The following is a 13805-nucleotide window of genomic DNA, read 5'->3' on the forward strand; positions in this document are numbered from 1 at the left end:
CTGCTACAGGAGATGCTCAGACAGTTCTCCACAGCAGTCATCGAATCAATCCTGTGTTCTTCCATCACAGTTTGGTTTGGGGCCACCACAAAAAAGGACAAAATCCGACTGCAATTGACAGTTAGGACTGCGGAAAAAAATCGTTGACACCGCCCTACCCACGCTTGAGGACTTGCGCACCGCAAGAACCAAGACAAGGGCACGGAAAATCTTACTGGACCACCCACACCCTGCCCACCACCTTTTCCAGCTACTCCCCTCAGGCAAGCGCTACTGATCCAACATTCAAAAAGCTTCTTCCCCCTAGCCATTAACTCCCTAAACAGTAACCCAAATCTACCTGTATAGTGGCTCTTTGCAATTTTGTACACCCCTGTGGAACAGCATTACCACAATAATCATTGTTGCTCCAGCTCTGTACTTGTCATGTTCCGTATTTGACAGCAGGGGGCAGGCGTTCTTGCTTGCCGCCTGCACACCTGCCACCCATTAGTTGACGATTGCACCTGCTATATCTAGGCACTCCGACAGTCAACTCACTGCCGGAGTATTCCACGCCGTGCCATTTGCTATCGTCTATTCCTTCTCGGTTAAAACTCTGACTTACATGACTATATTGCGTGCCTTGATATTTCTCTCGTGATTGATTAATATTTTACTTAAGAACTTTCTCCTTGCCGTTTTTGTTTCGCAAGCGTTTTCTGTTATTTTCCTGGTCCTCTTTTTTACCAGCGTTTTCTGTTGCTTCGTTATTATTTCCTGGTCCTCTTTTGACCAGCGTTTTCTGTTGTCCGTTTAGACGGGGATTTTGTGTTATAATAAATTTCATTTTTTATGACAAAATTCTTTTTCTGTGTCTGCTATTTCGGGGATCCACTTACCTAGTAGTTGTGCACGAAGCGATTATTCTGTCGCTTCGGGCTCAACGTGACAGTACTTACTTGAACTATTGTCACTGATCCCTATTCCACAGGACCAGACACTTTAAAGCGCTCAAGGACCTCTGTACAATTACACTTAAACTTGCTCTACAAACTGCGACTGGTCACTTTAAAACTGCACAACTGTTACAGTATTGTTGTATTCTACCACTGATCACTTTAGCTCTGCTTGATACTTTGCACATTGTCTCACAGCTATCATTGGGTGGTACTACCGCAACAGTACCCTTACATTACAGAATGTCTTTCCATACTTATTTGTCATGTCCTTGTTTCTCGTAGTTGCTTGTTATTGATGATACTAGTGTAGCCTGTACTACCGGAGACAAATTCCTTGTGTGTTTTACATACTTGGCCAATAAAGATGATTCTGATGATTATATTAAACACATTTGAACGGATCTATTTTTTCTATTTGCAAATTGCAATTGAAAAATGAAAAAGAAACTCGTTTTGTCATTTGTTTTCAAATCCAATACACATTTAAATTGTTGGCTCAGAGGAAACATTTTACTAGACTTGCTTCAGCCAGGTTTGAAATAAAAAATAAAAATGTAAGAAAAAAAAGAAAAGAAAAGGAAGAAGAAAAGGAACAGGGGAATTTAATTGTGAGCTATTAAGGCAGAGGGGTCACTCCCGGGAGTCACACTTCAAATAGAGCTCCAAAGTTTCCTTCTTCATTTCCGATGCGCAGTCAAGCTGATGCCCACGAGACCGAGGATATTTAAGATCCAGTGAATGAGACAGAACCAGCATTTAATAAAGGCAAAAGATAAGATACATGTAGATTAAAGTACTAAAGAATAATAAAGTCAGAGCAGAGCTGCAGGGAACTGTAAGGTCTTATTTTCCTTTTCTCATAACAGGGATTAAGTACAAATATCCCCGCTGCGGGTATTAACTTGTGGCAGGATTGTTCGGCGTTATGAACACTTCTTAACGCCGCTCTCTAACAGAACAGACAGAATCATCCTCAGTAATAAAACGCGCCACGGATAAACAACTGTAACGTTCACTTGGTATGGAGTTTTTCAAATCCTTTGCCAATATGTCAAACCTACAAAGTGACCATGTTTGGCATTTTTCATTTGGCCAATGTCAAGCTCGAATGCGCGACAGATTTGCTGCTCTTTCACTGCAACAACATCACATAGTTTAAATGTTAACTTTTCGTTCGTGTTTTACAGAGGCTGATGTTAAAATTAAAAATTGGAAAGATGGTAAAAACCGCAAAATTGTATTCCCCCCCCCAAAAAAAATCGGTTTCCACACTTTCTTCAGCATGAAATGGTCATTTGATATTTTGCTGATTAGTAACATATGGCAATCGCAACAACTGTGAATTATGAGAACAACAATATGCCCCTTGCCTCTCTTATTTTGCTTTTTTTGAATGTGTGCATCTTAACAAGACTGAAACACGGGGTCAAGTGGAGGTAAACTTGACAACATAGGAGAACCTTCTCCTCTGGCGTTCTCTCAGTTGACATAGCGGAACATTTGACAGCTTCTCATTCATCCAGATAAGAACACGGAAAACTGGTAGAATGGCACTGTTTATTAATTCTTAGATCACACTTTGTCAGGCACATTTGATGTTCCGTTTTACACGTTTGACAGTGTTAGTACCAAGAAGCCGAAATGGAGACTACCGGTACATTAGCTAAACCTGTACAATGTAACACATGGGCCACCACTGTTTTGAAATTGAGAGCTCAATGTGAAGGGCGACAAGTTTGATCCACTCTTGATACCTTTAGGCTATTATTAAATATTGAAATTCATCAATGTGAAGACACTGATACATGATGACGATATCTCAAAATTGATAAAAGAATTATTTAACAAGGTAGAAAACCATCAATTATAAAAACGCAACAATTTATTTCAATCAATCTCTCCAATTGTTTACATTTTCAAATGATCCCTTCTGAAAAAATGCTCAGGAGATCCCAATGTTCCCCCAATGAGGAGCTATTTTTAAAACAGCTGGTGCCCTGCCGGCCATGGGTAGCAACGATGCTGGTGAGCCCTTATCTAACAAGAAAACTAATATAAACACTTAAGAATAATTGAACATTTACTTCAGGCCTTACAAAGATAAAGAAAATCAGTCAATGAAGCCTTTTGGGTGGTAACCCTCTTGGGACGCCATGGCACTGGCACTGGCTCTGTATATTCATGATGTAATACTTTTAAATTATTATTTCATATTTAACGTCTTTATTTTTGCATGCTGTTTTTTCCCCCACTATAAAGTCAAACCGACATTTTCTGGGCTGTACATTTTGCTCAAAACATTCCTTATGGAAAGGTTTAATCTGACTCACCCAAAAATAGTATGGCGCTCGGTAGAAAGTTTGTTGATGATTCATTATTTAAGATGTATTCAAGTGTACCTAATATAACGGCCAGTCAGTGTACATACTACTGCATCTGAACACAATGCCTAATTCTGTTATGAATCATGACATGAACCAAAAGGGTCAGGAATTTGTGTTATGTTTTTTATTTTTTTCCCCCCAGATACATATAATTCTCTGTACTTCTGCTTCGATATGTTGCACTTTGAATCAAGACAACTGCTTATCAGAGCAACTTGTCTACGTTCATTCCCACGGGAGCAATGCAGGATAGCACCAACAAGGCCTTTGAACCACTCGATTAACGAGACAGACAAACAAAAACGTGATTAGAGCAGAGTCACCACTTTCCAACCCTTTTCTGATTTGTGCTTAATCGGCTTAGATTGATTTAAACCGGTAAGCGTGCACCATCACTTCTCTGCAGTCAAGTTCAACCAGAGGCAGAGAGAAAAGCCAAATCACCGACTGAAATATTCAGCCCTGCACCTTACTGTATTCACTATTTAGTGCTATTATCCAACTGAAATAAATGGCGGAGGGGACTCTTTGAAGTCGTCAATCAAACAGCCATATTGTGCTAGACCGAGTTCCGCGGAGGACAACTGCTATATAACAGCGGCTGCTAAACAGGACTAATTCTCCTGGATGAAATATGTCACAGAGGCCAGCCATTTACAGGACTGATATCAGAGCTATATTTCAAGGCCTGGGAGCAGCCTCTGCCCATTAGAGGGTGTTTGATGTATTTTAGGGCCACTTTACGTGCTGCTCGGTCTCAGAGAGCTACTCTGACATGATAGCTGATAGAAGAAGACTCTTGGCCAGTGTGGCGAGGAGAGAAGCCATATTAAAGAAGATAAACATCTAAAGAGGGAATTTGGCCAAGCGCTGAATATCTAAGCTCCGAAAAATACTCAGATGCCATCAAGGGTTTGTCCTCTAAGATAAGTGGAATCCAGGCGGTTTATGACAAATGTGCAGACAATAATCAAGTGGGGTGAAAAAAGTTTGAGACGTTTGATACAAACATTTTCAAACAAAAAAATCTTCAGCATTTCTTTTTTGGTGGCCACCGAAATAAAAATGCATGAGAGGATATAAACACAGTGACTCGTTCAGGGAGTTATTTATGTTATTTATGGTGGTTAAAGGTGGAGTTTGCATTCTAAATAAATAAATAAATAAATACCGGTATACACCTTGCACCCCCTGACAGTAAATATTTTTAAAATATTTTTGGGGGTGAGGGATCATGCCTTTTTGGCCTCATTTCATGCTTCCATTTTATTTTTAATTATTATTTCCAAACTTATCACGGCATGCATAAAATGAACCAATCAGAGACTTTGGAGAGAGAGAGAGAGAGAGAGAGAGAGAGAGCGACCGAGGGATCCCTCAAACTTGTGCCACGCTCACACACGATTTATGGGGACACAGATGATATAGCAAACAAGACTATTGTAGTTTCTTGGCAGGTTATTTAACTCATTTACACCCTTTGACGTATAAATACGTCAATTAGTGCATAGCCGCTCCCTCCCCATGACGTATTAATACGTCAAGCACGTGTTTTCATGGGGGAGGGTGCAAGAGAGTCTGATGCAACTTCTCACCTCTCACAATGTGTGAGAGATGTTGAAATGTAAGTGGAAAGCAACAATAAAAAATAGAAAAATAAAAGTGTGGTAATTGTACATACTTCTATAAATTACAGATTGTCCAACCAGAAGCCAAAAGATGACGACTCCTCGCTTTGGTGGTGGAAAGAAAGGTAAATACAATTATTGTACCTCACTCTGCAGCAAGATATATTTGTAACTTTTTATGTTTCTATAATTTATAGGTCGTGCATCTGGATGTGGTGGGATGAATCAATGTGGTGACAAACTGGATGGAAGCCAAAAACCATCTTCTCCACAGCTGCACTTTTGTTCACAGTTCAATAGTTTTGTTGTGTGCAAATAAATTATTTTGCTACAAAAACATTATTTGTAATGTTCTTTTGTAGGAGGAACACATTATTGAGGTATTTGAGCTGTCACAAAAGCAAAAAATAGTGTAAAACTTGAAATAATGCTAGAAATGAATGCTTTTACAAAAAGCTCATTTTCTCTGGATTTCTGCAGAAAATCGGCCTTTTCCATAAAACTTAGCAGTTTTCTAATGCTGATTGCCAACGAACGGCGAAAGCTAGAAACAAACGTTTTTTTCTGCTCAAAGAAGAGAGTCTCACCTTTCTTTTGACAGGTTGCATGTATATATAGCCATAGAACAGAAAATTCTGTGGGCCTTGCAAATCAGTCAAAATTCAGTAAAATATGAGGGATTGAGGGGGTTGCTCCAGTGAAAAGGGGTGGTATTCAATGAGTTAACTCCGGTTAGAAACAACATTTTAAAGAAGGAATTGGAAAGCTCTCTACCTCATGTCAAGGGATGTACCGGTCATGTTTAAGGCGTGGACGGCTGCAACCACCGGCGCCGAGGTCATCGTTCACATCAGGTCATCATGTCAGTTGATCGCCTCTCATAGATTTTCATAGATTGTACATTGCTAAAAAAAAAAAAACATATAATGTCAAACCGATGCATTTTGTGTTTGCCAATACTCCATCAAGAATAAGAAATGCTAGCACGTAAATGCTTTAGTGTAACGCCACGCATTAGAAAGATGGGGGGGGGGGGGGGTTCTTTAAGCAGAGATGCAAATGGGAGGAGTGAAGTGTGGCTACATTCAAATCTTGCTAACAGCTTCGAGACTACTTGTACATACAGAAGCTTTAAGTCATTGCTAGCATAGCAGTACACTTACTTCACTTCAGTACAGCCAGAGTAGAATCAGTTTCCACTCAGTGACGGTGTTATATGTTTGGAATGTGAGAGGAAATGGTTGTCCGTCTCGAAAGGTGCCTTGCGACTGACTGGTAATCAATCCAGAGTGTAGTGTAGTCAGCTAGGCTAGGCTCCGGCTTCCTGCAACATGGTACAGGGTGTGCATTGTATCATCCTTCGTCACATTTTGGAAACCTAATTTAGAAGAACAGAAATGCCATTAAGACTTTGTCAATCAAAACGAAAGTCATATCTTTATAGAGCACAGATGTCAAACTCAAGGCCCCCGGGCCAGATGCGGCTCGCCACATCATTTTATGTGGCCCGTGAAAGCAAATCATGAACTTGCAAGATCCTTGCTAAAATCTGTACTGAAATGTCAAATTGTCACATGTAATAAATCCATCCATCCAGCCATTTTCTAATCCGCTTATCTTCACGAGGGTCGCAGGAGTGCCGGAACCTATCCCAGCCTTCATCGGACAGTAGTCGGGGTTCAACCTGAACCAGTTGCCATCCAATCGTAGGGCTGTGTAATGAAGAACGCTGAGATTTTTGCAATAATTTTGTTACCCTCTTTACACTCACTTGAACAATAATTGAATAATTGTAGTTTACCTGATTAGTAAGCCATTAATTTGTTGTTTGCAAGTAATAATGCAATGACACGATTAAACATTTGGTGGTTTCCCGGTCATAACGACCCTCAGAGGAAAGACGTAACTCCAAAGTGGCCTGCGGCAGAAATGAGTTTGACACCCCTGTTGGAGAGGTATAGCTTTTCAAACAACTCTACGCCGTGCAAAAGATCATCAGCCTTTTACCATTTTAGTGCTGTACTTTGTCCTTACAGTTACTTAGATGACATAACATTCGGCGACAAGTATGATTTTGCACACATTGTACCAAAAGTCACATCACATAAGCTTTCTCAGATTAAAAAATATATATATAAATAAATAATGATGGGATTTGCTCATTAGCCTGAGCCAGAGTCGAAAGGTTCATCTGTGATCGCCGACCAGATGGAGTGAAGCAGGTTGGCTTCTTTTCGGATGAAGAACTTCATTGAAAGGTGTCTCAAAATCAGTGGGTTGGCACGTGAGCTACATCTGACATGCTTGGTGAGGACGGATGGATTTCACACGCCATTATCATAATAGAGACAATTACAACAAAACGGTGCCCATGTCATGTCATAGTTTGAGATGAGCTGTGAAAATGTATTTATCTTCTGCGATAAGACGCCAAGTAGCACAGTTCTTGAAGAGAATTAGCGTCGGTGTGTTGAGGTTGATTATCTCAGTGACTAATACTCTGTCTCTTGGTGGTGCGTGAGGGCCCAGTGAGGACCGCCTTTAATGAAGCCTGAGCAGGTGCTGAAAACGCACTGACATCGGCAGGGGATGGAGAGGGGGGGGGGGGGGGTGTTGAGGGTAGTGCATGGACAAGAATTTCTGATGAATTTCAATTACTGAGCTAATAAAGCTAATGAGGTAAATGAGCAGCCAGAACACATTTACCAGATAGCCCGAGACATAACCTGAGGAGCTTGACATGTGTTGTGTGTAGATGTGGAGTCACATCATAACCAAAATGTTACCTTTCAAAGTCGGCCATCAATTTTAACATGTTTTTGGTGAACGTTAATGCTCATTAGTGTTTTTCTCTATGAGGTGTGTCTGTTGTGTGAAAGTTAAGTCGTTGTGCCCTCTGGCGAGGAGCTTGTGAAGCACACAGATGCAGTTTGCGCCATTCTTGCACAGGCACCGCCATCTGCTGGCGTTCAGGTGCAAAACAGTTGCTTTGGTCAAAGGTACTGTTTCTTTTACAAGCAGGGGTGCCCATCACGTCGATCGCGATCGACCGGTAGCCCCCGGACAGCCCCCAAGTCGATGGCGAGGAGTGTAAAGGAAAACAAACAATCGGGTATCTCTGTGCATGTTAGTAATATACTTTTTGTGTTAATGCACACTGCACCCTAATCATCCTATTGGTCTCACTTTCACAAAAAGTATTTAAAAATCAAATAAAATACAGCAGGTCAACTTTAACTTATGGTGGTGTGTGACTTGCGTCACCAGAATTTGTTAGCGCTTAGCCGTCTGCAATTGCAGCTTGCGATCAGAGCTGTTGCGCTATATCTTTTATTTTTATTATTATTGCCATTCAGAATGTGTTCCATCTGCATTTTATGGATTGTTCATCCTAGGGGCAGTTATGGCTGTTGTTCATCATGGCATGTGTCTACAAGTGCGTTCGTAGGCGCGCGTGCGCGGTAACCGGTCGATCGCGGGAGGTTGGTTGATCGAAAAGTAGATCTTAGGTCTAAAATGTTTGGGTGCACCTGTTTTAAAGCATCCAGTTGATATGTGGTCGATATCTGGGGTGTGCCCAAGCCGGGTCCTCAAGAGCCTGTTTTCGATCCATGCCGTTACTTATGCCTCAGAGGGTGTGTTCCCTGGTCAACAATAGATCGTCCTGCACAGCAAGCAGTCGTTGACTCATCAACAGTTTATAGTGCCACTCTTCCCATTGAATGAGGCAATCTTTTGTGTGGAGAGATGGAAGGACATTGTTATCAGCAGACAAAAGGTGATGCCTCAAGCCTCATCCCCTGTCTTAGAGTCGGACATAAAAAGTTTCTTTCAAACCAGCGGTGTCCAGAATCTGTTGTTGAATGGCCCTGCTTCTGGATGCAAACAAACTGACGATTTCGCACCTGAAGAAGCTGCCCACTGATGTTATGACATGTGTCTTGTGCAGCGGCTCCTTAGTCTCTCTAAAGTAGATGTCTTATTATGGAATTATGAACAGTTCAAAATAACAATCAGCGTTTGAACAACTCTTTAATTTCATGCAAGAAAGAGAAACAAGGTCAGGAAAAGCCTATTAGAACAGCAGAAATCTATTAGTGTTATTCAGAGGCACTAAAAATGTAGAAAGGCGTGCGCTGGCTCCCATTTAACGATGAGTTTGAAGTGGTTAGTTATTCTGGATACATTCCCAATTAGAAGAGCACGCACAGGCCTTATTTCAGATGTCTTTCTTTCCATGTCCTCTCTAAATTTATTAGTATTTTTTTCAATTGAGTTGTACATGTTAAATGTACCTAGTTACACAAAAATATTACTTTTTTACTTAAATACAGTTTAGTTTAACAGAGTGTGCTACATTCAACTCAACACTTTTTCGGGGCGATAGGCCAGTTTTCTTTTTAAGTGAGCTGATTAATGATGCCTATCACTCCAGAGGACGAAATCAAGCATGCACAAATATACAACTCAAACAATTGTCGAAAAGTATCTTGCCATCTTTTTCAGTGCTACACTTGCTCCTGATAAGGTTCAGTATGTCAGCTCTTATTTGTGGCGTGAACGACTGGTAAAAATCATCCGTTGAGGTAAGGTAACAAAGCAGACGCTGTCCGGTCTTGCTGTTTGGATCAAAGCACTCAGTGATGTCAAAGGTGGTGGGGATGGAATACTCTTCGTATTTCAGACCCAGAGTCTTCAGGGAGGCCAGGACATCTTCGGATGAGCGATACCGAGGGGTCTCCTCGTCTTCCAGCTCCTCTGAAGTCCTCCACAGGGTGTCCCAGCTATGACCGGCTGTATCAACATAGTCATTTGAATTAAAATTCAAAGTTACAGCATCAGAAGAAGCATTTTTCAACTAACCCTTTTATTTTTCTGTCGAAGCAACAAGCAGCTGTGCATTAAGAATGTAGTTGATCTATGCTGATTCATCTGCTTGTGAGCTAAAATGGTGTCTCGGTTTTATTTTCTTTTTTTATTTTGAAGCCTGTGTATTTTTTTGTCTGTGTGGCAGAGATACTGGAAGCAATGACACTGACAATTAAAATAAAATTGAAAACCACAAGAGGTGACACGTAACAGTTACTCGGGGACTTACTTTTTTCTATTATGATCACAAGGCTGCCGTTCTTCTTGAGAATGCTGTGATAGAATTTGATACTTTCTGTCAGGTCATCAACGAAGTAAATCATCTGTAAAGCAAAGGATTGAGAGGAATATTCACTTCACAAAACAACAGTTAACATTTGAATTGCTGTCGGGATATGCTGTAATAATTGTGGTGAAATTGTTCGAGGGAAAATGTACCAAAAATTGTAGGCTGAAGGAACCGCAAACTATTTTTATGTGACAAGAAGTAAAATACTCTACATCTCTTGAGCAAAATATTTTGCCTTATTGGCTATTTCCTGCTTCCTCCTCTTGGATGTTAAACTCTCTGAGTGCTCCAAATAAAACTAAGCCGCTAAAAAAAACATTTCTCTTTTGCTAAATCCTGCACGCAACAAACATCATTGAAATTTTGTCAAAAATGAACTGATTAGCTTCCCATTTTTTGCCTTTAAAGATGACTATCAAATGGTAAATGAAAAAAAAAAATCAGCAAATTAGTTGATTCAAAAAAAGACAAATTCCCATCATGAATACATAGATACAGACGAACAGAAAGAGAACAGACTGATAGATAATACCTGAATCAGGTGAATGAAGTCATATTTCTTCAAGCCTTTGATTTGCTTTCTGTAATCCTCACTTGACATAACATGCCAAGTGAATGGAATCTTCTGAAGGTTTTCAGTCTTTCCTACCAATGCTGGAAATATAATACAGTAAGGATCCAACCATCATTAAAAAAAAAAAATACTGTTTATTTGAACAGGTGATTGGACAGGGGAAAAGGAAATATGGACAAAACGTTTCCTTTGATGAGATTGAAGGTTGAATGTTTTCAGTGTCAACATGGGCACGGATTCAAAAACACACATCGCGGCTCCGTTTAAATGCTGTGTGGACTCAAACTATTTAGAAGAAGCTGCTTATAAATGATATGTATTATTATTATTATTATTATTGACGAGGTGCATGAAAAAAAAAATCGACAACTTCCTACATCTAAAGCCTCACATCATGTTGCCCATACCTTTGAAGTTGGCAAGCAGTTCAACGCTTCCATCGACAATGTCGGCAGTGATGGGAAGAGTGGGGAAGGTGGACTGTAAGAGAGACAGGATCTGGACATCCACCTCGCCTGCACCCAGTCAAGAAATAAGCTCCTTAAAGTCAGCTTGCATACAGCATATTAAAAGTAACTGAGGTTACATTTATGAAGCATCTAGTCTGAATAATTTGGAATCCCACATGGATTCTGTTCATTGAATAGATAAAAAAAAAAACAATAAAATAAGAATGCAATGACACTGTGAAATGCTGTTAGAATTGTATAGTCTGCAAGGCCATGAAGATCTCTGAATGTCATTTGTGGTTGGATAGTTTGTCCTCATTTGGTTCCCGGGCTAAACTTGAGCTGACTCTGGGCGAGAGGCGTCGCGTATGCTAAACTGGTCGCCATCCAATCGCAGCCATCACATTTACAGTCAGGAAAAAGTGAACAGGTGCTGCATTTCACTCGTCATATACCTCCACCACTTCCCACACCGAGAACAGCCAGCTCGTTTTTATCTGCTGCCATTCTGCACCAACACACAGAAAAAAAAGAAAAAAAATCATACACTGCATCAAGTTACGGATACATTGTATCAAGGAGAATGACACCATTTCGTAAAAACTGATCAATCAAATGTACAGTGGAATGTCGGTCAGGTTTTAAAATTCAGTAAATGATTTTACTGCTCATCAAGCGATTTTGGTGTAATAAATACATGTAGACAGTGTTTTTTTTCATGTGCAATATATATTTTAGTTATTGAAATTCAAAGGTCTTCGAGATAGAATTTTTTTAAACAGTAGTTATAATAATCGGATAATCGATATCTAGGAGAATCAATGTTTGACCTGTTCATTTCATCACATAATAAAAGACATTTTGGTACCTCTTGAACTCCCCTGGGAGGTGCTCCTCGAGAAAACGGACAACATCTGTGTGCTCGTCCGAATTTTGCAGATAAAACTGAAAAACTCGGGCAGCACTGCCCTCATAGCTGGTTGACTTGGTCTTTGCTTCCATAATTCTGAAATGCATTAAAATAACAGCATGGTTATACAATATCAGAACAATCTTGTAATTAACGCTCCTCCGTGTCGAATACCAGTCAGGTCAGTCAACTCCGGGGAAAATTAATTATTTTGGAGCAATTCAAATAGGCAATTTCAAAATAAAATCCAGCATTTTCGTAATCATCCATCCATCCAATCGTAGCTACGATATCGTAGCTCACGAGTACTATTTAAAAATGCTTCTCTCGGCTCTCCAGATTATCATTCTTTGCCAGTACCCTCGGTAAATTGTACCTGAAACGTTTTTTTTTTTTTTTAACAACAGCTGAAAAAGACGACGAGTAACATTTACTTAAATAATTCTGGCAAATATTTGCACTCACTTTAAGTAAATTCTTCAAGTATGTCCTACTCATCATCGTAACATTTACAAGAAACTAAAGATTATATGGAGGGAAATATTAAGTAACTCTTACTCAACTCAATTATTAAGTTACACGCTATAGTTAAGTAAAATGTAATAATTGCAATTGGGTTCCATACATTAAATAATTAAGACTCAATCATAGACTCGTGTCAAACAAGCATGTTTTCCATATTAAATTATACAATGCATCTGGTCAGTTCACAGACTATTCCAATGTAATAGAAATGTCCATATTCAATACAAGTCCTAGTCATCGGTTCATTTAACATAAGGTATAGGCTCTGCGCATGCATGCATTCCAACTCCCCTACTTTCTGAGAAGATGTGGTGTTGAATGTTTCCTGTCTAGTGATATTAGATTAATTCATTCATGTCATGTGCGACACACCTTTGGAACACCCATGACACCCTGACAAATGCAAACGAGCTTCTTGCCTGAAATACCTGAAAAACAGTACATTTAAAAATCCTCCAGGCTATGAAGCAAAAGTTGTGTAAATAAGTGCATTTGTCACACCCTCTAAAAACACACTGGACAGTTTCTTGCTTTTCAAGATGAGTCGCGAGGTAGTCAAAATACTGTTTCTCTGAATGAAAACAACACAAGTTACAAATAAGGCACGAAAAAGACAGTTTGTTCGAAGGGCACACTTTGGGGATGATCTCAAAATAGATGAGAGTGAAGTATTGTAGGAAAACATTGTGTAGAATTTGCACAATTATTTTAAGTTGTCATCAAAACCAAATACTGTATATGTAGATATTATTAACATTTAGTAGATATAATTTACTAGAGCAAAAAGTTCGTTTTTACGGTGTACGTGTATCGCAGGCTATGACGCAAATCTTCGCTGACAGAAATGTTGAAATGTAATATTTATTCTACACAGTTTTACAGCATCGAGAAATGTTAAAAATGTTTTTGTCATGTTTGTCCTATTACAGAAACCACATTAAAAAAAAAAAAAAATATATATATATATATATATATATATATATATTTCCCTCCCCCATCTTTTTCCATTTTCAAACGTTGTTGAAAAAGCTCCAGGGAGCTACTAGAGCGGCGCTAAAGTGCCGCCTGCAGCTCTTGGGCCGCGGGTAGCCGACCACCGGTTTTGGTTGTTGTAACATTGATTAACTTCTATTTACTTTTACATATCTATATTGTTGCTTTTGTAAATGAAATTCTGTCATCAAGGTGTAAACCCCAAGGTCAAATTCTGAAACAAGAAATACTTGAACCTTGACG

The 13805-nt window shown here is 39.6% G+C and overlaps 1 protein-coding gene across 1 annotated transcript; it reads right to left on the reverse strand.

Annotated features, from left to right (window-relative positions):
* Positions 1-9097: 9097 nt before the first annotated feature.
* LOC147198024 (histamine N-methyltransferase-like) lies at positions 9098-13508 on the reverse strand. The gene is made up of 6 exons (XM_086123896.1): positions 12003-13508; positions 11590-11642; positions 11093-11200; positions 10644-10765; positions 10052-10145; positions 9098-9747 (listed from the first exon to the last, which is right to left on the reverse strand). Exons 1-6 carry the CDS (start codon positions 12149-12151, stop codon positions 9398-9400), a joined length of 876 nt encoding a protein of 291 aa, XP_085980022.1. The 5' UTR covers positions 12152-13508; the 3' UTR covers positions 9098-9397.
* Positions 13509-13805: the final 297 nt, after the last annotated feature.

This window comes from Hippocampus guttulatus, chromosome 11 (genome assembly GCF_054856545.1).
Source record: "Hippocampus guttulatus isolate MCC_2025c chromosome 11, RoL_Hgut_1.0, whole genome shotgun sequence".
NCBI lineage: Eukaryota > Metazoa > Chordata > Actinopteri > Syngnathiformes > Syngnathidae > Hippocampus > Hippocampus guttulatus.

Excerpts from the sequence above, each read along its gene's own strand:
- LOC147198024 (XM_086123896.1), bottom strand. The coding sequence starts at position 12,151 with ATGCATTTCAGAATTATGGAAGCAAAGACCAAGTCAACCAGCTATGAG. Across the intron at positions 10,146-10,643 it reads ACTTCATTCACCTGATTCAG|ATGATTTACTTCGTTGATGA; the intron begins GTATTATCTATC and ends TTTGCTTTACAG. Across the intron at positions 9,748-10,051 it reads TGTGATCATAATAGAAAAAA|CCGGTCATAGCTGGGACACC; the intron begins GTAAGTCCCCGA and ends ATGTTGATACAG.